The 26,599-nt window shown below is 37.7% G+C and overlaps 1 protein-coding gene across 25 annotated transcripts in view; it reads right to left on the bottom strand.

Moving 5' to 3' along the window:
- Window positions 1–26,599, bottom strand: part of TENM3 (teneurin transmembrane protein 3) — a 1,226,612-nt gene that overhangs the window by 271,336 nt on the left and 928,677 nt on the right. The window contains exon 1 of one of the 25 annotated variants that reach the window (XM_074951209.1): window positions 18,653–18,670. The exons of the other annotated variants lie outside the window; for them this stretch is intronic. Within the exon in view, the coding sequence (XP_074807310.1) occupies window positions 18,653–18,665 (13 nt within the window). The 5' untranslated portion in view covers window positions 18,666–18,670. Of the gene's footprint in view, window positions 1–18,652; window positions 18,671–26,599 lie in introns of those variants that run through there. 25 annotated transcript variants of the gene reach the window in all.

The raw sequence follows: 26,599 nt of genomic DNA, 5'->3' as shown, positions 1-26,599 counted from the left end.
ATTCAATAGTGCTGCGACTATGCTATACTAACCCCCAATGTTCACATGGCTAGGTCAATGGAAGAATGTTTCTGTCAACCTAGCTACTGCCACTTGGGGAGATGAATTGTCTGTTGTAATGGAAAAAAACCCTTTGAGTGCTGTAGGAAGTGTCTACACTACGGCGCTGTAGTGGCATAGCTACAGCACCCATAGAGCCTTATTCAGGCAACAAAGAAGAAACACAGATTCATTGAGATAAACAGCAGGAAAAATCCCCCTGCAAAACCCCAAACAATTATTTTTGTCCAACTGTTCCTACCAAGTACTGCCAGCAAATTAATCAAGACTTTTGTGCTAATAAGGAAATAGTATCTTTTCCCCACCTTACCTCTCCCAGTCACTCCTTTCAGTGGGTTATTGACCAGCCTCTGGAAAGTCTGATGACATTCCTATAGAAGATTTTCCAGCAGCTAATAAAACTACTATTTAGTACTTGAACTTTCCTACTAAACAGGGATCAAACATTCACATAATCAAACTAGGATAAGTATTAAGCAATTTTTGCACAGACCTCTGTATAGGGACTAATATTCTTTAATATTAAGGAATAACCTGGAAGATGTAATTATATAATTTGTTAATATCATCATATTTTGAGGTATATAACTTTCAAAGGCTTCTAAATAACTTAGATACTTTTGAACATTTTACCCTAAGCAAAACTACAGAAAAATCTGCAGCGTTTGGAAAACTGAGCTAAGTCCAGTGGGGAGTGATTCAATATAGCAGAAAGAAAATAAAGTTGGAACGGAAATAATACTAGCTCCTTCCCACTTCCAACCAAGAAAGAAATAAAACCCAGAACAAAAGCTGACTAGATGAAGAGCATTAATGCAGAAATATACCTGCAGGTGATAATGGATAAATTAAACACACACGCAGAATGTACTTCTGTTGCAAAAAATAGTGCTGTGTTCAGTTTTGGGCCACACAACAGAGAACAGACTTTGGTAAACTGAAGAGACTGCAAAGGTATGCAAAAATCTGCAGTCGTAATTAATGATAAGTAATCGAAGTGGCAGTAGAGGCCATGTCCCAGATGGAAAAGGTGAAAGAAATTAATAGGATAAGAGCAACTTATAAAAGAGGTGGCAAAGGGAAGACGGTGTAATTGTCTATAATCATTTGACATGTAGTAATGGAAAGGATAAGGAAGTACCAGGCTTTACGAAAAAGCAGTGACTGTGGGTAACACTTTCAAAAGCATCTACGTAATTTAGGAGCCCAAGTCCCATTTTCAAAAGTGGTTTAGGCACTAAGGATCCTAATTCTCATTGGCTTTCAATAAGATATAGGCTCCTAAATTCCTACATCACTTTTGAAAGTGGGACTCAGGCTCCTAAGTCATTAGCTTTTCAAAATTTTGCCCCACAACTTAAATTAAATACAGGCTGCATATGGTATTGGGGGAAAATCCTGAAATTATCACTCTCACAATAGAACAACCACTAGGACAGGTGTGCCCACACCAGACCCTACACATGCAGCACTAGCACCTTGCAAGGAGCTAGGGTCAAAACTAACTCACATAAAATGAATCAGAATTGAGTTACTTTCATATTTAACATCCCACGCCTACAATGCTCCATCTTGAACCAAATCACCAGGTGACAGTGAAGAACTCCATGGGCTACCCCAACATAGAGAATCAATGAGGCTGTTAAAAGTTTATTGATAAAAGAAATGTATTATAACAAAGAAAAACACTGATTCCAAGGAATTACTCAGCTTTCATCTTCGATCTGTTATCAGTCACATGCTAGCAAAGCACTTTGCTTCAGGTTGGAACAGTGTGTACATGAATTACAAACTGTATGATCACCAGATGTATTTCAGAGAAAGCAGTATTGAACATGTTAGGAACACTGTGTTTAAGAGAAAATAAGATTGAAGAAAAGTAAGGGAGAGGGAACGCCTGCTGTTGTGTGTGTATTAAGGGTTGGATTAGACGCTCCCTATCTAGCCCTAAAATCTATGCACCTATGAACATTTTGTATCATAAATGACCGTTAGCACAGCATATTGTGCTAAAAATGTTACATTAAAAAAGTACATAAGACTCCTATTTTACTTTAAATTTTAATTACATTCCAAAAATTCATAGATTTCTCTTTTTTTTTTTGTTGGGAAAGACTTTTCAGATTCATGCAATACAGAGACTAAAGATCACAGAATCACAGAAAAGTAGGGATGGAATCTAGCATCTTCCCCTCTCTCCCTCACCCACTTGATGCAGGACGAACTATACCTAGACCATCCCTGTTTGTCTAGTCTGTTCTTAAAAACCTCCAAGGACAGAGATTCTGCAACCTCCCTTGGAAGCCTATGTCAGTGCTTAACTATCCTTATAGTTAAAAAGATTGTCCTATTATCTTACCTAAATTTCCCTTGCCGCAGTAAATTTCCTACATTTACTAAATTCCTGTTAACAGAGATTCATCATAAAAAGATCACTTGTTTTGTATGCAATAAAAGGGCTGAATAAAACTTTTGGCACAAAACCTATTAGTAATTCAAGTGAAGTGAAATGTAGTTCTTAATTATGAACTCAAGATCCATTACTATTTTGTTAGTTTTTTCACTGGTATATAAAAATGAATGGCCATTATTTTGATCTCACTTACCATGCATAAATCCCATATATAATGCACATATACAACTGCTAGTACTAAGAGCAATATATGTGGGGGAGGATCTCAGAGCCCAGACTCCAGCTTAAGCCCGAACATCTACACAGCTACTTTTAGTCCCACAGCACAAGCCCTGTGAGTCCCAGTACATTGACCCAGGTGCTGAAACTTGCTGCCATGAGGGTTTGGTTGTTTTTTTGGGGGGTGGGGAGGAGGGTTGTTTGTTTGTTTTGCTGTATAGACATATTGTGACATTCTATACCTTGGGGGAGCATCCTGTAACCCCTATATTCCTTATTTATATATAATTGTGATATTGCATATAAAGCAGGCCACGTGAGGTATCAGGAGAAAGGTTATGATCTGCTGAAAATCACTGTCCTATCTAAATATGTATATCATTAGTGCATATGAAGTCATGAGATTGTGTTGTACGGTTGTCAGTAAAACACGCTGTAAATTGGGGAATTGGCCAGATATTAGCACCACAGAGACAACAGCAAGGAAAGTAACCAACACCCTGGCCGGTGTCAAACCACCATCAACCGAGTTACAATTCAATGACTCATCGGCAAAAGGCCACACCAGGGGAATTACTCAACCTTGCCTGGGGACTCAGCAATGCCCACCAGACATGCCTGGACTTGTGTTCTCCAAGTACATGGACTAAGGGTATAAAACAGAACATAGTGGCCTAATGCTGGGCCTTTTTCTTTCCCCCATCTATGCTGCAAGCAACAAGGACACTCAGAAGATTGAAGACTCCAACAGAGGAGATTGGCCCAGGTTTCAAGGGTGAAACCTTTGTACTATGAACTGCAATATACAGTGGGGTGAGAAAAAACTGCTTAATCTAGATATTGCCCAGTCTAATAGAGTTGAGAGTTTAGACTGCGTGCTTATATTTTCTTTTCTTTTGGTAACCACTCTGATTTTTTGCCTGTCACTTATAATCACTTAAAATCTATCTTTTGTAGTCAATAAATCTGTTTAACTGTTTATCTTTATCAGTGCATTTGCCTGAAGTATGTGATAAATCTGCTCAGGTTTACAAAGGCTAGTGTATATCCAAACTTTCCATTGATGAAGTGGTGAACCAATTAATAAAATTGCACTGCTCATGTTGAGCTGTGCAAGACAGTATATTCCTGAGGTACAAGGCTGGGAGGGATCTGGCTGGTGCCTTTCTCTGTGTGACTCATGAGTTTCTCTGCAAGCATTCATGCAATCCAGCTGTTTGGGGGGGAGGGGCGCTCCACATGCGGTTGTGCTGAGTGATAACAGCACCTGGAGGGGTTTGCTGCTTGTCACTAGCAAAGCTTTGTGAGAGACAGCCGAGGCTGGAGAGTTAAGGGGGCACAACAGTCCCACAGTCCCAGGCTGTACCCTGGGGATCCCGTCACACGTACCCTTAGAGGTCAATCTTACTCATGTTGAAATCAATAGCACAGTGCCTTTTGACTTCAAGGACAGTAGGGCCGGGCCACTGAACTATAACCTATGTAAGCGGAGACAGAGAAATCCTGTGTCCCCACTGAAGTCAATGGGCATTTTGCTATTGGCTTCAATTTGGCCAGGATTTCACCCTTATTTTTAATGGTATTAATATGCAATGCATATCTATGACACTCCCTCTCTCTCTCTATATATATATTATGTATGTATGTATATAATACAAACATTTCTATTAACACACACGTATATACACATGTATATACAGACATACACTAGTTTATTGTTACTCTAGTCAAATACAGTAACATACAGATACCCTGCTCATGACAATGGAAAGGCCAGATAGGATTTTTTTTAAAAAGGGAATGGGATCTTACAAAGCCAGGATCAGACAGTCAGTGGTTTGCAAGAGTTAGAATTAATGTTTCTTTTAGATAAATTAATCAGAAACAAGAACACTTTCACTTACGCAGAAGGGAGGTTTCAGCCTTACAGAATCCAATCTGCTCCATGACTTCCCAGCATGCTGAAGCTGAAAGTACACTTCAGCTAATAAAACATCTATATTGTACTTAAAAAGTTTACTGACTACACTCCCAAAATTCCAATTTCCTATTATAGATGTATTGCATGCAGCTTAGCTGAATGAAAACAAGTAGGTAATATGTTACAACACAAAATTACCAGATTTTAGATGTTTTCATTTCTTCGTATAACGTGCTAAGTTCGTAATAAGTGACTTTTAATTATAAATCCATTTTATATTATAGACCCCCTATATACTATCCAGCCTGTATGATTTGGCATTGGCATTTATATCTCTGCTGGATACTTCCGCCTTCTGCAGTCAACCTGTGGTGACAGTTATTTCTTAATTAAAACTCTACATGAAAACAGCACTACTGCAAAGTACATACAAAGAATGATTATTTATAACTGCACAGTCCTTTTTTATCTACGGTTTTAATACTGGAGGTAACCATTGTAATTAGTGAGAAGCATCTCCCCAAGGAAAATAGGCATAGCCAATCCCTTATACTTATAAAAGAAAGATAAGATAGTATAGATCTTCCTATAAGCATCTCATCTCACTGAAAATAATGGTGTGCCACAAGTCCCTTTAAGAATAAATACTTTCAAATATGTAAGACTGTCTATGACAAGTACCACAGGTTGTTTTTTTTCTAACATAACTTATGATGACCCTTGAATTGGGAAGTGAATTTTCCAAGTTTCAGATCTTTTTCAGTGTTAATGAACTGTCACTACAACTCACATGCAAATCTGAAATAAATATGACATCTCACTTTAACAAGCTTCTATGCAAGCCTATTATTTTGAAACAAAAGAAGTGCATTACTTTGACATGTATTTGAACTCACAAAGTTGCAGTTTCTTCTGTAGAAGATGGAAGCTGAAACTTTGTAAAAATTATAATGGAGTGGATCCATCTGAAAACAAAGAACAACTAGTTCCCCAGAAGGGGAAAGAAATGCTGACCCCAAATTTTTTTACTATATTTCTCTTTCTCAAGTTTTTTTTTTTTTATAATAAATCACAAACTCTACAACCAATATTGACTTGTGAAAAATGAGAAATTTATGAAGAAAAACTTACTATGCACACAAAGTCGCACTCATTTCTGAAATAAGGGCTTTGTGTTTGGGGTATTTTTGGTGGTTTTAAAAATGTTAAAAGCTGCTGCTCAGCAGACTGCTAAGGGCCCAATCCTGGGGTCTTTATTCAGACAATCCTTTTCCCTGCCTTAAATGGGAGTTTTGCCTGTAAAGAGCTTGCAGGATCTGAGCCTTAATTGATACAGTTAGTCAGAACTATTTAATGCACCACTCTCAATGGCCACATTTTGAAAAAAGCTAGTATGCATGACATATCACTCTGTGGCAGTCAAAGCCTGCACAGCTGGACAGAAACTCAGCATGAGTCCAAAGTTAAACAAGGAAAAATATATCTGGGGTTTGAGATTTATAAACAGATTTTATTTCTGGTGCAACGAAAAGAAAATAGACTAGCAAAATCTCTGGCCACATCCCTTCATGCAGCTGAATTATCTTTAAGAACCAGAACAATATTAATACGGCAGCTCTTGTGTCTTTGGAACTCCCTGGCCTGGATTCTTCAAAACCAGTAGCCCCCAACTGTTTCTTTGTTGAAAGGAAGCCCCGCTCCTTTTTAAGGCTCCAAGCCTAATTATGCTCAGCTGCTCTTCATTAACCCCAGGCAGACAGAAGGAACAGGAGCTTCCCTCAGTTACCCTCAGGGAGGTGCTGATGTCAGAAAAGCCCATTGAGAACCCATGCTGAGATTTAAGCCCCAACATCACTGTCTGGCTTGTCAGAGGTTTCTTCTAAGAGTACTGTACAACTGGAGTGGGGTGAACCATATCTGTAGACAGCCTTTCATGGGCACCAAGGGACCTGTCCCTTTAATCACACACTTCCAGCTCTATCCAACCCAAACATCATTCACAATACATTTCTGATCCATGAACATGGGCAGTAATTATACCAAAATTAGAATTCTATTGAATATCTACGTGCATATATGAGTGCATATCTGAGGTACATGAAAAGCACGTTTGCCACTAACAGCTTGAGGCTCAATCATGAGCCCACCTGCACACCTGTGCAGGAAGGAAGGCATGTAAGGAGCCCCTTACTCTCCTGAACAAGCTACTTGCATCACTGGATCCTGCACAGGATGAGTGCAGGTGAGTGGGCAGCAGGCAGAGCCTTTGCATACTCCCAACGCACCAGCCCACACAACGGAGCAGAAAGAGTAAATGAAAGATTCTTTGAAAGACAGTTTGTCTACATGGGGAATTTTAGGAAAGTTAAGATGCATCAACTAAAGTGAAGTGAATGAGCATAATTTAGATCACATTAAAACTTTGTGTGGATGATCTCAATCAGAAGCAAAGTGGCCTTAATGTGCTGTAGTTTACGCCCAGTCTACTCTTAAAAGTTATGGTGGCATAGCTACCTGAGTCAGGGTTGTGAAAAAAACCCTTGACTGACAAAGCTATGCCCACAACACCCCCAATGTAGATGCAGCTATGTCAGCTGAAGAGGGCTTACCTCGATGTAGCTAATGTCATTCGGGGAGGTGGTACTCCCACACTGACAGAAAAATTCCTTCTGTAAGTGAATGCTGTGTCTACACGAGGGGGCATGCTGGCGTAGTTATGATTTCACAGCATAGCATTGACCTTGTAGCGTTAGTTGATTTATCTTAACTTTGAGTGATAATATGAACCCTGCCTTTCTCCTAGAGCTGCACAGCTATCTTACTCAGGCTGGACTGTAGGGTTATAATCCAGCCCTTGGTAAATACCCTTGATACTGTTTACAGAGCAAAGAAAAAAAAATCCTGTCCTGGAAATGTAACTGACAAGTACACTGGAGATGGTAGCATAAATTGTGGCTAGGTTTTATGAGAATATTTAGACATCAATTCTCTAAATAGATGTGAGACATTCCCTCTATGATGTGACAGATAAGTTTGTTAAGTGTTACCACCTTCAATCTTGACCTGTAGTAGTCCTGAGGTTTGTAAACTACTTGGGGTCTGCCATTTTTTTTCAGGATAATTCATATTGGCTAATGTCCCAAAAAGTGATCTGAGAGAGGAAATGCTTCTCTAATCTCTAGATCCATGAAAAGTGATATTTTTATTATTACAAATTTAGGATGGAGTGCCCCTGTGCCATATCTGGTTTTTTTATGCCAATTTTCAGGCATACCCCTATATTAGCCTATGTACTTGAGGATTTCTAAGATACTTTGAGCTAAGTTAGGCAAATAAATAATTCTGGTTTGGAAGCTGACAGGAAAATCTTTTCCAAGTATTTTTAAAATTCTACTTTTCACTTCCAGTATCTAGAGACCCCCCCTTTTTTGCCTCTGCTTAAAAAAACAAAAAACAAAACAAAACCAGCTGGGAATGACTCACAAGACTCTCAGTTTCCAGAATCAGATAATTTCCCTCCTCCCAAGAGAAGAAATCTGAGGAGGAACCAGAAAAAATGCTAGCAAGATACGTCTTTAATTTATTTTTTCTTTTCCTACTTAACTCTAAACGAGGAGAAGTACCTACACTCACAGTGGGAATGCTGCTTTATTCTTTGATTTTTATACCATTGTGATGGCAATCTTCAAGTCTCTTATTTAAAAGATAACAATCTCATGCAGCAAAGCTCCTAAGAAACCTCTTTATGATGTCAGACTGGCTACACTTGCAGGCTATGAACACTAAGTTAAATCTGCAGGAACTGCGCTTGTTTTCCTGCAAAGGGACAAGACAATGTAAAAGTGTTCCAAAGAAGCCACCGAATATTCTGACCCAGCAATAACTATTGAAAACATGCTGCAAAAATTCCTTACCAGGATATGGTCTTATTGATCAGTTTCCAAGCATGGATTCCACACAGAAAAACTGGTTACTAGTTTTTGTGCCTATCTGCTCTTGGCCCTTTAGCTATTTGTAGGGATGATGTATGAAACGCACCACAGAATGTGCAGCCCAGGGGGAGGACAGATAAGGTAGATTTTAAACCACCTTTGCACCCTCACTAGTCTCTGCTGCTCCAGGGGCTACAGCAGACCTCACTGTAACTTAGACAGGCCTCCAGGATATCTAAGGCTCTGGCTATACAGAGTGTTTACTGTGGCGCAACTGCACACATGCAGCTGCGCTGCTGTAAGGGCTCTAGTGTAGCCGCTCTAAGCCTACAGGAGAGAGCTCTCCCACTGACTTAATTAATCCACCCCCAATGAGCAGTGGAAGCTCTCCCGATGACATAGCACTGTCCACACTGGGACTTAGGTCAGTGTAACTTATGTTGCTCAGGAGCTTGGCTTATTCACACCCCTGAGCGACATAAATGGTAGTGTAGACATAGCCTAAGTTGTGGCAGCTTCTCTGGACTGCTTTACTGGCTGCAGTATTGCTGTCACCCCAGTCCAGATGGGGCTGTCTTACCTTCAAGCAAGCTCCCTGCCCCAAGGGTCATTGGGAGGCTGCCTTCCCACTTTTCTCTACAATGCCTGAACCAGAGGATTTTTTCCGTCGATGGTTAGGGATTTAGAGCCATTCAGTCAGCGCAAAGGGACCAGAGCACAGATGAGGATCTCACCTCTCCCTTAGGGTCATAGTCTGATTATGACCAACTTGTATCTTTGGGTTGAAGCAACTGTAACAATACACAGCAAAAGTATACAACCAGTTTACGAGATTTATCTATTACTTGGATTTATCATTACTTGTTTGCATTATAAGCACTGCATTACATTTGGCTCTTTACAGGGCATGGTCTCTGCCCCAAGGGATTTACTCTGCTGTCATACACACTGAAATTGTAGGTGGAATTAAAGTAGGCAAACTGTAGTTACCCAAGTTAAATTGTGGCAACAACCCTAAAGAGAACTCCACTACTCTTACAAAAAATGCCATGGGATCTTTAATGAAACCACAAATGGTTTATTACCTATCCAGCTACCATATACTGTTCACAGACTGGACCCTCCCACATCCCATTCTTATGCTATGGTCCAGAGAGCTAGCTTGGTCAAAGACTTCCCTGTACCATACCCCCCAAATAATAAATGAAAGCCCCCAATAGTTACAAATAAATGGACATTATAATCCCCAGGAAAGTACACCCACAATTAATCATAAGGAAGAAAAAAGCACGGTCACTAATGAAACACTAAGCTGGTGTAATTCTGAAAAATGCAGACAAACTTCATGAAGGAAATGGTTATATTTCTGGTACATATGGGTGGGGATATGTTTCAGAGTTAACTTTATTTTTAGAATCTTAGCTCTTAATCTCTTGACTTTCAAAGGCCCTTCCCTATCCCTTCCCTCCCTAGCCCTGGTACTCCCGCTCCCCAAAAACCCAACAAATCAACAAGTGTTCTTAGGAGCTCTCTTTTCTTTAATGGTATAATATATTTCCAAGCAAGTGTATATTAACAAAGTTGTTTGAGGGGGAATTAGAGAATTAACAAAAAATTATTAACTGTTGTCTCACATAGCAGCACCCTTATGAGCAACAGAACACTTACTGGACACTGATGTCTCGTTATATCTAGCATGTAATTTATTTCTCTGCTGGAACACAGCCTTATCAGCTTTGTCCATGTAGAGAAAGTGTTCCTATCTATGAAACAAAATACAGCACTTCAGGCTGGAAGCTGAAATGCGTAAATGAAAGTCCACAACATGATCACCAATGTAGGCTTACCACTGAATCAGCAGAGAAAGCAGCAACATTTAAGAAAACTGGACGTGATCTTTTAGGGTCAGATTTAAAAAAATAAAAAAGCACAGTTCTCTTTAGGTATCATTAAGTTAACTCAGAGCAATAGAAGCTAGTGGGTGCTGAGCATCTTTGAAAATCTGGCTTCTTTGTTTAGGAGCTAAACACTTAAAATCTGACTTTTTGGTTTTCCTCTGAAGACTAAGTTTATGGTCAACAAACTATTTTCAGTCGTGAGGAAATTCCTACTGTACCTCTAATGCACTATGCAGTTACACATTTTGAAAAAAACTCCATTCCACTGTGGGCAATTACGCAACTTAAAACGGAAAACATTTTGACTGTGTACAAAACCTTTGATTGCTTTTAATTTTATAAACTATTTTTTATTTAAACTCAGACTTCACAGTACCTCACTAATACCTAACAGCATGTGAAATTTGAAGTTTTAAAGTTCAGCTGGTTTTGAGTTATCCATTTACATGAAAAAAGAATAAGAATGCACACTTACTATTTCTTTTAAAAATGGAACAAAGTCCCCCACTTTTTTACCCAACTCAAAAAAGGCTAAACGGAGTTTCAAAAAAATCTCTTTGGCCCTAGACCACACATGAAAAATTTCAGTCCAAGAGAATTTTTCAGAAAGTTATGAGCTAGTGAACAAAGAGGGTCAAAATGAAAGTTCCTTGGACTGTTAACTACAAACCCCTGTAACAATAAAACTGTCATCTTTAATTCTTTGCCAACCTGACCACTTTAGAGTAATAATAATAATAATAAAAATAAGCCACACCAATTACTCTTAAAAGGTCTAATCTAAAAAGGAAGGTGCACAAGAGGCTGGGCCCAGGACTAATTTTAGCCTCCCTGTATGCAAAAACAAATAAAACACACACAATTCCCCAACAGAGAAAATTATCTTTCATGCGTGTCTGAAACCAAGAGTAACAAACCCTCTTATACTACAACTTCCAAAATACTGAGCTTACGTCCAAAGATGAGAGAAATGCCAACTAGGCCATCCAATCAGAGGTTTTCCATCTGTTCGAAAAACCATGAAAACATAATCCCATCTGACTACTCTATTTGAAGGCAACCGCTCTTAATCTAAAGGGTTGAAGCCATCCTGAAAAAAATATTAATATTGCAGCATTATACTTTCAAGATGCAGCTCTCAATACCTGTTAAAACCTGTCAGATAACAATTACTACAAAAAAGGTCCGGAAACACTATGCTCATATAAAAATTGCTCATATACATTATTACAGATGCTCACCAAGATTATCCCCTTCCCCAAATCATCCTTCATAAATCTCCATGGCCCAAAAGTCTACCATGAGTGCACACTGATAAGAAACAAGAAGCAAATTTCTTATTCTGTTCCCCTCTTCCTCTGTAAAATATACTCTCAGTTTTAACAGCTTCTTAGACAAGATTACATTATATTAATACCCATATGATTTACACAAAGATCTAATGCAATCAGGATTATGAGAAAGTGACCCTTAGAAAAGCTAGCTAAAGGCCTGATTCCGCCCACAAGGATGCAGGCACAAAAGAACCGATTTTATGAGATACACTCAGTTTCTTTGCGCTATGCTACTGTGTAAGATCAAAATGGAATACTTAGAGGAAGGCCAAACAGATTATTTCTCAAAGAAGCAGCCTATATAAAATGTATGATACCAACTAACAGAAGTAAGGAAATACAGAGCTGATGATGACTATCTTTAATTCTTCCTTTTGTGCCCTGGTATTTCATGGGTCTAAAAACATCATACGGTATCCATCTCAGTTCATATACAGTTCCTATCACTGTCATGAGTGTTTGATCTAATCGTGTGTATTATAAGGTCTGTAATATCAAAAAGGAGAGAAAGTAGTAGTTTTAACTCTACATTTCCTTGTTTTTGTTTGGTTATACGAGACTCATTCTTTTCCTTAGTTTGTGTATTTATAATTTTAATGGAATGGTTGTCTAAATAACTGTTACAAACTTAAAATAAAATCTTTTCAAACATACTATTTAAAGTGGATTTGACCGGGTATGTCAATTTTTACTCAGAATTTTGTATACCACATTAGAAACAACTCATTGAATAATTTTATGTCAAATCCTTGCAAATGGAATAGGATGTCAATCAAGGCAGTTTTACTATGAAAACCTTTGACTGTTGCTGAAACTGTGCATTGAGATGAGCAAGAACCGAGTAACAACAACAATATACAAAATTCTTCTGAATGAAAATGATGAATCAGTTACCATTCTTGCTATGCAAACTCTCAGGAAAAGTTAAACACTGCAACTGCTATTTTGTATCAGATATCATTTCAAAGGTTGTGATAGAAATGATAATATTCAAAGTCTTATGAAATCAACTATGTTTTAAGTATATACATAATACTTAGTATAGAATTCTATTAGAAAAAAAAACTAAAATGCAGGTAACACATTTGCAAATGAAATAATCAATTCATTTAGAAAAGAAAAAGAAACTGTGTGATTAGCAGAGACAGCAGATAATTATTCATGATAAAGAATACAATAATACATGATATGATTGCGTTATTATTATTGTCTGTTTTCAACATATTCTGTTTCATTTTAAAACATTTTTTGTTGTTGCTTTTTTGCAGGGGCAGATTGCACTATATTGGTTGCTATACTAATGCTCTCCCTAAAAAGCCTGGTATCGAACTGTCTCTAGATCCTCAATGAAGATGAAGCACCTTAAGTTATGAAACAGATAAGTCACATGAGCTACAGTAAACAAATTAAGCAGCATCTATTCCAGCTATACCTGGTATATTGCTCAATATTAAAATAATGCTATGGACTATTGTTTTTATGCTCATTTCCAGTTTATCATAGCAGTCTGTACCAGCTCTTCCCTAAGACAGCCTTCAGATGACATGGAAATGTCCCTTTTTCTTTAGCACTTTTTATTGCAGTTATACTTCTAGCTGAGAGGTTATTCCATAGCAATTATAATTAATAAGGAGGTCCGAGTGGCCGCTGTATTGAAAGAGACTAATACATCTAATAAAAAGAAACCTGCATAGACTAACAAAGTCTACACTCTAGCCTTGGAGAGACTCAGAGTACCTTTGCAATACCCGTCATTTCAAGCTTGTGATATGCTTGGCAATACTCATGATTTACTATTAGGTACAGTAACATGAATTAAAGAATTTCCTCCATATTTCTTCATTCATTCTGTATTGATCACCACCACCAACCTCCCCACCAACATAATCAGTAACCTAGCAAACCCACCTCCTCCCCTTTTCTTGTCCCCACACATGCAGATCACAACCAAATCATGTCAAAATCTGCTCCTTCTTTCTCTCCCAATGGCCATATCATCATCCTAACTACTATCTTGACTACTTCAATCCCTTCCTGCCAGTTCATGTTTAAATTCTAACCTCCCTCATCCTGCAATCTTTCTATAGGTACTGCCTCCAAAACCATTTTTTTCAGCCAGCATTTTAACCACGTCACCCTCTTTTTTGAGTTACTTTGCTAGGCCCTCATTGCACAGAGAATTATATTCAAACTTATTTTCCGCTCCTTCAGGATTGTACCTCAGACAGCACATGACGACTTGGTCACCTTTCATGTCATGCCTCCTCTTCTAACAGCATCAGTGCTGCCAGCCCCAATACCTCTTTCATCTCCTTTTCTTACAGAAGTCTCTAGTCCTTTGTTCATGCTTGGAATGAAGTTCCAAAATCTATGTGTTAAGCCTCCACCCTTACCATATTCAAATCACTCCAAGAAATCCATATCAGCACCATCACCTAAAACCCTCAGTACATTTACACTTAGCTCCACAAGGTTTTGAATTTTATTGGACAGGGTGGAGGTTAACAAGGTGTGTGCCTATCAGGACCCATAGCTTTGCCTCATTGCCATATCCCCTTTCCCATATCCTTTGCTTCCTTTTTCTTTATGGATTACAAACTCTTTGGAGCAGGGACTGTGTCTTCCTATAGGTCTGTGCAGCACCTCACACATTTTAGAATATAGATAATAATAGTTCTCATTGTTCATGCTTGCAGTGTGAGAAAGCTGTGATTAGCAATGATACAGCTGCTGCCTTGTCAGTTCTGGGGTGAATCATATTGAGTGGCGAGTCTGTGGGGAATCATACTTAGAGCCACTGAATGACTAGAATGGATAAAGCAGGGAGCCAATCATCTCTGCCCCAATGACTGAACAGGAACACCGAGGAGAATGGACATGGTACATGGAACCTGTTAGTTTCTACATCCCCATACTCTGGAATGACAAAGAGAGAGTCAAACCCCATTTCCCCAGAGGGCAGACAAGGGAAGAGTAGATGATCCTCTAGCATATCCACAAGATTCAGTAAACGGAGCTTCCTTCAACAGAAATCCCTGGTACAAACCATAGCTAAGATTTCCCAAAAGCCTGGGGGAAAGATTGCTTCCAGGATTGCACAAAAATTCTGAGGGGCCCAGGCGTTTTTGATCCCGAGTGCTTTATAGGAGTAGAGAGTTGCCTAAGGGAAAAGGATTGGGGTTCTGACAGCATCAGGGCTTTGTCTTTCTAATGAAAACAGCAACAGTCTTTGGAAAAAGAGGAGAGGAAAAGGAGCTGGATGCCAAGTTTCATCCCAGTATGAATGAAAATCAATTAATCAAAATCTGAATTTAAAATGCAAACACTCACATACCTTTAACCACAGTAGTGCTGTGATTGCCCACAAACTTTTCCTTACTTTCCACTAGCTGAGAGCTCAGTACAGTAATGAACCTCTATCTTAATCAGGCTCAAAAGTTTATTCTGGTCCTCCTTATTATAGCATTCTTATTCCTGGGAACAAAAGGCTCACAGAACTTCACTCACCAACCAGGCATGATGCTGACCCTCATGTATTATTCACTAACGAGGAACTTGGCTAAAGTAATTTGAGGTTGATAATTACTGATGAAGGTCACATGTGTCTTTCATTAAAAGGAAACTGTCAATTTAACAATCACACTCCTGTCTGAACATTTTTACCTACCATTGTTTCAAGTAATAGCTAAGATTCCTACAACTGACAGATTATTTTTCTCTATTTTTTGCCAGTTTTCTTTTTTACTGTTTCCTCTATATAGTGAGTTATTCCATTTCCCCTGCTGTTTGTGTGAACCTTTCACACAACATTATAATAAAACAAAACAAAACAAAAAAAAATAGGAAAATGTGATAATAAAGCCACAAAAATTGGAGGGGACCTCCTGCTTTGAACAGGGGGTTGGACTAGATGACCTCCTGAAGTCTCTTCCAACCCTAATCTTCTGTGATTCTGTGATAATACCTGAAACTACTTTTAGCTCCTTTTTAAAAATTGACTTGATTTAAATTCATTATTATTATTATTAATCATGTTGTGTCTAGAGGCCCCAGTCTGTGATTGGGGATCCCACTGTGCTAGGAACTATAAACACACATCTCAAAAAGCTGGTCTCTGCCCCAAAGTCCTTACAATCTTAGTAAAATATGACAAACAATAAGTGAATACTAGACTGAAACTGCTAAATCATTTCACCAACGCTGCAGCCATCAGATGGTAAACAAATTTTAGTCACTACTGATCTAGCTGAATTTGAGCCAGTAATCCACATGTGAAAGGCTCCATATTTCATAACCAATCCAGTGAGCCAACCTATCCAATGTACCATTGCAATGAGATTTCTTCACTACTTAATGCCATGAGAACATTTTACTCAATCAGGTTTTCTTAGGGGAAACAGTTAATTTAAGAACATTCCTTCAGATTTCTAGCTAATCTATACACATCTCTGCTAAAATGCCTGCCTCTTATTGGTTTTATGAAGAAGAATATAGCTTGCCTACTAATGGACTGATACTAGTGGTGTCTGTGTCTAATTGCCTCATGACTATAAAACTGTGGCCTGTTTTTTTCCATTTGGGTTGTTTAATGTTAGACTTCTGATATTAGAAACATAATCCCAGATTTGTACAGCTGATGAACTGGATATGTAAACTGACACTCCCTTGTACAGTTTGATCTTCACACTCCAGTATAGGACAAATAGTTTATACAACAGCCATGTATTTTATCTGGTATAATTAGTGATAAAGGCAGAAAAATATGCAGAGGATGATAGAACAGAATTCCAATTAATTATTGTTCTTGCTGTCTACATTCATGGATCTGAACATGAGAAAAATTCATTTTCAAACTAAAAGAAAAAATGTAAGATTGCATAAGATACTTCATTATCTTAAAATGTTAACTATAGCTCTAAGGAGTTGCTAAAGGAAATACAGCAGACTCATAATATATGAATGAATTTTTAAATTGACAAAGACTCCAAAATGGCTTTTCCCTTTAACCGTGTCTCATAATTAGGGCTCTTGATTTTGAGCTGATAAACACTGACAAAATACACTGATTAAAAAAAAAGAAAACAGAAAGAAATACGTGCTTATCCAACAAACACTGAAAACAATACTGGAAATGATTACATGTATCTAAGGGCTTGTCTACACAGAGCAGTAATGCAGGTTACCGGGATGTGAATTCTAAAGTGCACTAATTTGAACATTAATAGGTCTGTGTGGACCCTGCTGGTGCGCACTAAAGGTTCCCTAGTGCACTTTAACATAGTGTTTTTTGGAACAGTACTACATTAAGGCACGCTAGGAAACATTACAAAAAGAGATTACTGATTACTAATTAGAGCAGTATATAGTGTAATGTACATAATATATACATTAAAATATATAATATGCATACTCATTAAATATATAAAAAGGGAAAACCTTGAAAATCCCCAATTTTTGAACATCTATATTAAACTTAAATATTACTAAAATAAATTCCCCAAAATTAAATTAATAAACCCTGAAAAACAGAAGCCCTACTTATAATATACCTAATCAAAAAGAGCCTAAATTATTTAAGATTTATTTTAATTCAGGTTTTATACACCTCTAATATTTAATCATTGTTTTGGTGTTCTTTTTACATAATCACAATTCTCCACCATTTATCTACAGTAGGAATTTCTCTCCCTTTCTAATGCATGCTTCTCAATTTGTCCCATCCAAGTAGGTTTTTACGATAGGTCATAAAGGATGCTCAGCAGGAGGTGTTCTGGGAAAATAGGTAGTCACACCTAACAAAAAGGCTTCCAAGGAAATAAATGGGGTGATTTTAATGAAAGTAGAATGAAAAAAACAAAGTAAACATCAGCTGGTAGCTATGCAAGCAATAAAATTTACAATGACTGTAAAAAGCGGAAATCAATCAAATTTCTCACTGGAACAATCTCTGTTTTCTTACAACAATGCACAGAATCATTAGAGTTGAATGGGCAGCAAATACTAAACCAAGACAGACACATCAACTAATTAAAGTCTGCTTTTCGTCTACACACACCAAAAGTCTTCTTTTTAGTAGTGTCTATAGGCATTCATTTTTACCTGACCAAGAAAAACTAACTACATTTATGTTGCTAAACTACAAAGAATGTTGCTTTTTATGTATTGAAAAGACAAAATCGAATAAATCAAAGATATGGCCCCTAGATAAATAACCCTTGTTTAAAAGAGCAGGACTAATTCATTACATTTCTAATAGCTTCCATTAAGCTATGGTGTAATATTAAACCACATCAAACCATTGGCAGGACACGGGTAAACTAAGAACAGTGTGACTGGCCCCTTCAAAACAGGCCTGACATACACAGACTGAAACTTTAATTCTATCATGCAGTAAGAAAACGCTGAATAAATGAACTTTCTCAAAAAGCCATTATAACTTGGTTCCTCATTACAGATCTAATTACAAGCTATCTTTATAATGTACACCTGACAATACCATGTAAAATGCTTAGCTTTAAAGGTCAGCCTAACTAAGAGAACAATTCTACTATTTATAGCAAAGGGTGAACTTTTGTTATTTGGATGCTTAAGCAGCTAACCCTTGAGTTTAATGTAATTAGGGAAGGGATATTCAATTTACAGTATCCACAAGTAATGATAATTACCCTGTTCCAAAAAAGCTGTTGGTAAGCATATGAAACCTTTGTAATTACATCCTGTTTTCTAAATGACTTTAGCATGGTGAACTTGAAGCATTTCAGCAAATGAAGGCCAATGCACATAAAATGAAAACTACAGTGGTTTAAAAGCTACACTGTTTAACATAATGAGCAGCACTACCAGAGGGAGATCACAAAATGCATTCTATAACTCACCCCGACAGCCCATGCCATCTCCTTGCCTCTCACAATCATCCATTAAAAAAACCCATAAGACAGCGGCTTCTTCATCTCTTTCTCCAGATTCTTCAGTAATATGGTTCAGTTTTCCTCTCAAAAAGATACAACAAGAATCAGCCCCTTTAACTCTCTATGGTTTAAGTGGCTACTCACAAGCTTTGTCTTCTTCTTCTTTTACAGTCAAAAGAACACAAGAGAGCTATGAATATGAAAATATTTTCCCTATGTGTGCTGCAGATTAGCTAGGTCAGCATTCCACCAGGACCAAGGTGAAAAATAAACAAATAATCATGTTCACAGCAGCTGCAGCGATCAGTCTCTGGAAAATTATTCAGGCATTATGAGAGAGACGATATTAAACGCTGCCACTTGAAGCTTCACGGCTCTCTGAATATTCGCATCAGAATGGGATGAGCACTTAAGGAGTATCATCAGAGAGCTTGCCCATCTGAGCATCTTCCATTAAGTTTTTGTCTTACAAAGGGATAGCTGGAACCTCTCTGCCTGATAGGCAAAAAGCTTGTCATAATTCATTAATAACACAGTTTTGCTCAGGTTTCCGTCAATGAATCAGGCAAGCGACCTATGAAAAAATGCTGAGCACACAACAGCTTCTCCAGAGACTCTGCAATAAACTTGCTACTACTTGGCATCATTTACCATTTGAGACCAGGACGGACAACCGTGTCCTACAAGGTCTGTCAGAGGCCCTACGGGGTCTCAGAAAAGATACGCACAAAAACAGATAGCTATTCCTCAGCAGGATGTAATTCACTGGTTGGTAGTGAAAACTGAACATTTTAGCGGTGGAGATAAATATACTGCAATGCTTTTGCTAGTCTAGGGCAAAGCTGACAATTCACTTTGATAAATCATTTATGTCCAGAGGGGGAAAAAAAGAATCTAAAAAGGTAAGGAGAAAGCTGTAATTACAATATTTATTGTTATGAAAACTAATAGCCTGATTGCAACTGTACAGTTCTCTTTTAATGCATTACTTGGAAAAAGAATAATTTCCTCATTAAACTAACAGCAGATAGTCAAACTTTAACTGAGGACATAAGAAAACATTTTCAGCCTAATACTGCCAAACTGAAGTCAATAGGATTGTATGTGTTAAATAAAAGGCAGGATGCAGCTCCGTTTGCCTAAAGTCCATCAACTTATATAGTTCTAAATGAGTCAGATGAAATCATTAAGTCCCCAAATACAGTAATATATGTAAAGTGAAAGTAACAGCACATAATACAAATAAATGGTAATAATCCAGATTTAATATGATAATCACTATATATATTTAAAAGCTAAATATATTTTGTACTAAATAATCATGATATAATTATAATTTTTTGTTCACATCCACTTAAGTTTTTAAAACATGTTTATCATGAAATAGTAGAAGAGAAAACAGGCCAACAACTACTGATTGTTTTTATATTGTATGTTTAGCAAAAAGAAACAAATGTGTTGAAGATGGCTACTTACTGATTTTAAAAATATCAATGTCACTTAAACTCATATTTTACAAATACAATATTCTCAGGTAACTAGTGATCATCACCACATTACTGGATATTTTCCTTAAGCTATTTTATATTTCCAGTGACCATTAAAATTATTTTATTTTGCATTTAACATGGTAATATTTGTTGTTTGAGCTACATTAGCAGTATTAAAAGCAACACTATTAGCATGTCTAAAGATCACTCAGTGCTGGCAAACCTTGACTGATTGAACAGAAATCGATAATAGTATTTAATGACTTCATGAGAAAAATAAATGACCCTCACACCCTTAATGGATTAATGTCACTTATGAGCAACACAACATTGCATAATGCTGACACAGAACCACTCAAAGAGGTGTCACTTTTCATATGAGTGCCTTAAAACCTTATCAAAGGGAAATTGTGTTTTAATGCTATTTTGGTTGTCATTTTTGAGAGGATTTTTACAATCCCATTTCATAAAGCAGAAAGCATGATCTGAATTTTACAAGTAGCTTTTGTCATTGGTACATGTACTTGGTCACCCGGTGAAAGCTTTCTAGCAAAATGAAATCCTAAATTTATAAAAAAGGATAATACTCTATAATATTATTCAAGCAACTTGTGTTTATTGTAGTCTTCCTTCTTTGAATATATCTATATCTTAATACTACTGACAGCAGGTTTTTCTAGAAAGGGCAATAGCTCAAAATGTACATTACAGCCAATTCCAGAATATGAAACACATGTTATGCACAATATGCTAATAAAGTGTTTCAGAATTAAAAAAAATGAAAAGCGTTATCACACACAAACAAAAAAGTTATATGCCATTAACTGAATATTACCCTCTCTGGGTCACTAAACGTACTGCCAGTCCTTAAGAACTTGGGTATTTTATCATCTCCAAAAGGTCACTTTTCTACTCCAAAAGCCAGCATCCCATTTCATGGCTATATTTCTTATAAAGCTCCAGGAAACAGTAAACTATTTCATGCTGTCATCACTATTTGCTTCTAATGCATTACACTAAATATGATAAAACTTGTTATAACATCTACTGGTGATGTTTGGTGTGTTATGAAGAATTCTGCATTAGGAAATGAATATTTCAGACAATACATAAAATATCTTTTGTTTAAGAGTAAAATGAGAGCGCATTTAGGATTTCTTTCAATTTGTTTAATTAAGTCAAACCTTAGCTGAGGGAACTAATGCACTTGAGCTAATTGTTCTATTTCTAATTTTTTAAAGTATACTTTTACATTCAATGTGAAGAAAAGAGGGAACAGAACAACTATGATTCCTTTTTAAATAGTGGTTTTCCAGGTTTCAGATGATCTACAATTCTCACCTAAATCAGCTGTAAGAATTCTGTGCAGAACTAGAAAGCAAAGACAAAGGTTTCCTCTGACTCACTTCAACATTACCTTAACACTACCAAAAGATATGGTAATTTCTCCAGTAAATATAGCACCATAATTGCCTATAATTGATTTTGTAATTCAATTTTTAAGGCAATCTATATATTATGGATTGTTTTGTCAACTGAAAGACTATTTTGTGACAATTTTGTGTATATCTCATTACAGTGATCATAACTACACGCAATATCATTTGTTACCTCAATCTACTGTATTTTAACTCATCTCAGGTGACAACTTTTCTTTTCTAGGTACTGCACATTATTTACCTATAGCGCTAACCATTTGGAGTGTTATCAAAAAGGAATTACTTACTGAAGGTCACTAATGGAGCATAATAAAGAATATGTTAAAAGGTAAAGTATAACAACCTTATACCAGCAATAAAGCCTTTTTCAGAGATGTCACTATATTCCATTCCATACTATTATTAAGGCTTATTTACGTGGGAACATCCAGGAATATTAATGTGAACATGAAGTGGATTCATTAAACCTCATTAGATCCTTGTGTAGATGCAGTTAAAATGGCCATAATTCAGTTTAGTTTAATTGACTTTGGAACTGAATTAAAGTAAACGTAGGCAAATTTAATTTTGAATGCGAGTGTTCACACAGGGGTTTCATACAGTTTATCATATTCACTTGAAAGTCACACTTTAAATTAATTCAGATTAACTTTCTTGGATGTCCCCAAGTAGTCAAGCTCTCAGTCTACCCAAGAACCTTGCTAAAATGAATCTGTAAAAAAGATTAACACCTTTGTTGCTGATCTCCCAGTGCACCTGCTGTACTGCTACATTCCACTAAATTCCACTTATATTGATGTAAGCTTTGGATATACAGTTTATCAATATCTGCCAAATGGGTACCATACTGTGGTATTGTATAGTAGGCACTTAGATCACTACAGTGTGGTAACGTGGCAAATGGTGACTACCATATTTGGTACTTTCATTAGCACAGCAGTGGTGGAGTTGATGTAGAGCAGTGGTTCTCAAAGCTGGTCCGCCGCTTGTTCAGGGAAAGCCCCAGGCAGGCTGGACTGGTTTGTTTACCTGCCACGTCCGCAGGTTCGGCCAATCGCGGCTCCCACTGGCCACGGTTCGCTGCTCCAGGCCAATGGGGGCTGCGGGAAGCAGCGCAGGCCAAGGGACGTGCTAGCCGCCCGTCCCGCAGCCCCCCATTGGCCTGGAGTGATGAACCGCAGCCAGTGGGAGCCGTGATCGGCCAAACCTGCGGATGCAGCAGGTAAACAAACCGGTCCAGCACACCAGGGGCTTTCCCTGAACAAGCGGCTGACCAGCTTTGAGAACCACTGATGTAGAGCACAGGGCATCAGTCAAGTAGCTGGAACTATGGAATTTATTTCCCACTTTCCTGTAATTTCTTATGATTAAATTTAAATATCAATATTTCTTTAAAGAATACAAGATATAACTTGAAAACTGATGCAATTTAGGAAAAAAGTAAAAAACAATCCATGTACCAATTCACAAAAATAAAGCAAACATCTGCTGGGTAGAAACTCTGCATTCACCAACAGTAATCCTGTCCATAGCAGCAGCTTAAATAGGAACATTTTGGCACAGAGCCTGATCTACATGTTGATCTATCCCAGCAGAGAACCCCATACAATCCATCTTGTATTACTGTGCTACATAGAGAGACCAATGAAAGATAACCAAGGAACAGAGCAGTAGTACTCAATTATTGGGGTGATATGGGAATACCCTGATCATTAATAATCTCAGAGGTGAGGATAAAGAAGCCTGAGGATAAGGAGTGGGTAAAACAAGACAAAAGAAAAACTGGAGGTTACCAAACATGTTTCACACTTGCTGACTTGTAGCTATACAGAAAGATGGTATATGACATTCAATAATGGTTTCTTTATACAGAATTTTCTCAGGGTAAAACTCATATACACCAGTTGAGATAGGATCTGTGGTCAATGAAACATGAAGATCCTTCCCAAGAAAAATAGACACTAGTCCTCAACTACATTGTTTACAGTACATAGCATGATATACTTCTCCTGTAGTGAATGATCCTCTAGTAACCATGAGTAGTTGTCTCAATTTTGAAGTTCTCTCTCTCAATATCTTGAACTACATATGTATCAAAACAAATTCTGTTTTACAGCTGTACTAGCACCTACCAGTAAAAGGCAACACTGTCTAGGTTTTCTGGATTTATAATAAAAGGTGAAAATTGTCTGTGACTAGAGCTGGCCAAAACATGGTTACAGTTCGTGGGAAAATCGACATTTTGAAATTTCCCATATTCCATACATTCTGAACAGTTTTCATTTCAGAATCACAGATACATGGTGGTTCCAAAATGAAATATGCTTCCTGGAAACAGCAGTTCTTGACTGAAACAGACATGATTCTTCTCTATTTCACTGGTTCCCACCACTGAATAGCAGTGGTGAATATCAGTAGCAGCAGTGAAACAGATAATGATCATGTCAGTTTCAGTTAGCAGTTGCCAGAGCCTCCAAGGTTTGCAGCTCCAAGGCAGTCCTGCGATATGGACTGCCTTGGGCTGGAGATCTCAGAGCTTCCAGACTCTTGGGACAATGGTCTCTCTGGGCTGCCTGACTCTTGAGGCAACTCATTAGATTGGAGGTGTGGATGGAGGGGAGGCAATCAGCTGATCTAGGAGGCAGGAAGCCCTAGGGTACCCAGCTTGGGTCGGTCTATATAACAGAACTGCCCCAGCACCACAGACTCTGGAAGTCTGTCCTAGGACTTCCTGGCTTCACAGCAAGGAGCCTGGAGCCCTTAAGTGATCTTTTGCAGCAGAGAGATTTGAGATCAACTTTAGTGGGGTTCTCAGTACTTCGGGGCTCCCTGCCATTGAGCCGGGATCTGAGTCCCAGTTAAAGCCCAGGCAAAAAGCTTTGTGGCAAGGAGCCTGGAAGGCCTGGGGTCCCTGGTTGGCTATTCTAGAGCTGTGGACCATGGAAGCCTAATGTCTGTGGCCTTATGAAAGTCTGCATGGTGAGGCTGCTCCTGAGCCACAGACCCTGGAAGGCTTAGGACCCCAGCCGTGGGGCATCCTCATGACAGGGCTGTCCCAGAGCCATTGACCCTGGAATTGCTGGCTCCCCAGGAACCCACCAGGTGAGCTGGCAGGAAACCAGGCAGTTTGAAACCTGCCTGCGGTTCAACTAATGTATGTCAGACTTGTAACATTTCTGCAAAACATGGTAGATTTGATGAATCATCATTTTACTGACAAAATCCTGTTGTGCTAGAAAATTCCTGCCCAATTCAACCCCACAACTACTTCTTGGCATATTGACAGATTATCTCAACAGGGGAATAATTAGAAAGATAGAATATAACACAGTGTCACATTAACCTTATTCCCATTGTTGCCCTTGACAAATATTTTGTAAGGGAGAAGAGTTATGCAACAATGAAAAATCTGTTTTTGAATGGTTTTATATGCAATCACAATCTGAAAACACATTTGCACAAAGAAACATCTATTTTATATGTATATATGTGGCAAAATTTAGGAAAACAGCTATTTTTTCCTTAAAGTCAGTATCATTTACCATTTTAAGGTTTTACTATGTGCTCTTTTACATCAAGGAAACTTTCTAGTAATGTATAAATGTGTGAGCAGATTTTGTGAAATCCTGTTAGTCTGTTACATGGGGAAAGAGAACCATCAATCAATTCTGCAGCATGGTATCTATATTCACAACTTAACTCAATAAAGATTGTTTTTAGTTTCTATTAAAGTATGAATATTTTATGCAATCATGTAAATCAATGGGACTGTTCATATGTGCAAAGTCAACCACGTGTGGAAGTCTTTTTTAAGATGGGAGCCTTAGTTAACCAAGGTAACTGCAAAGTTTTAAATAGTGATAACTGTAGATTTTTCCTTTTTGTAGTAACAATCAGATAGCTAGTCTAACCCCAAACTAACAAAAAATAACGATGAACTTTCACAAATCAAAATTATTTTAAAACACACTTTTTTTAGGGCTATCAATTAATCACAGTTAACTCATGCAATTAACTCAAAAAAATTAATTGTCATTAAAAAATTAATAGCAATTAATTGCACTTATAACAATAGAATACCAATTGAAATTTATTAAATATTTTTGGATCATTTTCAATATTGATTTCAATTACAACACAGAATACAAAGTGCACAGTGCTCGCTTTATATTATTATTCTTGATTGCAAATATATACACTGTAAAAATGATAAACAAATAGTATTTTTCAATTCACCTCATACAAGTACTGAAGTACAATCTCTTTATCATGAAAGTTGAACTTACAAATGCAGATTTTTTTTGGTTACATAACTTCACTCTAAAACAAAACAGTGCAAAACTTTAGAGCCTACAAGTCCACTCAGTCCTACTTCTTATTTTGCCAATCGCTAAGACAAACAAGTTTGTTTACATTCAGTGGAGATACTGCTGCCTGCTTCTTCTTTACCATGTCACCTGAAAGTGAAAACAGGTGTTCGCACGGCACTTTTGTAGCTGGCGTTGTAAGGTATTTACGTGTCAGATATGCCAAACATTTGTATTCCCCCTCATGCTCTGGCCACCATTCCAGACATGCTTCCACGCTGATGATGCTCGTTAAAAAAATAATGCGTCAATTAAATTTGTGACTGTACTCCTTGGGGGGAGAATTGTATGTCTCCTGATCTGTTTTACCTGCATTCTGCATATATTTCATGTTATAGCAGTCTCAGATGATGACCCAGCACATCTTGATTTTAAGAACACTTTCACAGCAGATTTGACAATACGCAAAGAAGGTATTGATGTGAAATTTCTAAAAATAGCTGTAACACTCCATCTACGGTTTAAGAATCTGAAGTGCCGTCCAAAATCTGAGAAGGATGAGGTTTGGCGCATGCTTTTAGAAGTCGTAAAAGAGCAACACTCTGATGCAGAAACTACAGAACCCAAACCACCAAGAAAGAAAATGACCTAGATGATGAAAATGAACATGCATCAGTC

The sequence above is a fragment of the Natator depressus genome, chromosome 4 (genome assembly GCF_965152275.1).
Source record: "Natator depressus isolate rNatDep1 chromosome 4, rNatDep2.hap1, whole genome shotgun sequence".
Taxonomy (NCBI): Eukaryota; Metazoa; Chordata; order Testudines; family Cheloniidae; genus Natator; species Natator depressus.
Note: the sequence above shows the minus strand (reverse complement) of the source record. Positions and strands in the feature narration are given on the sequence as shown.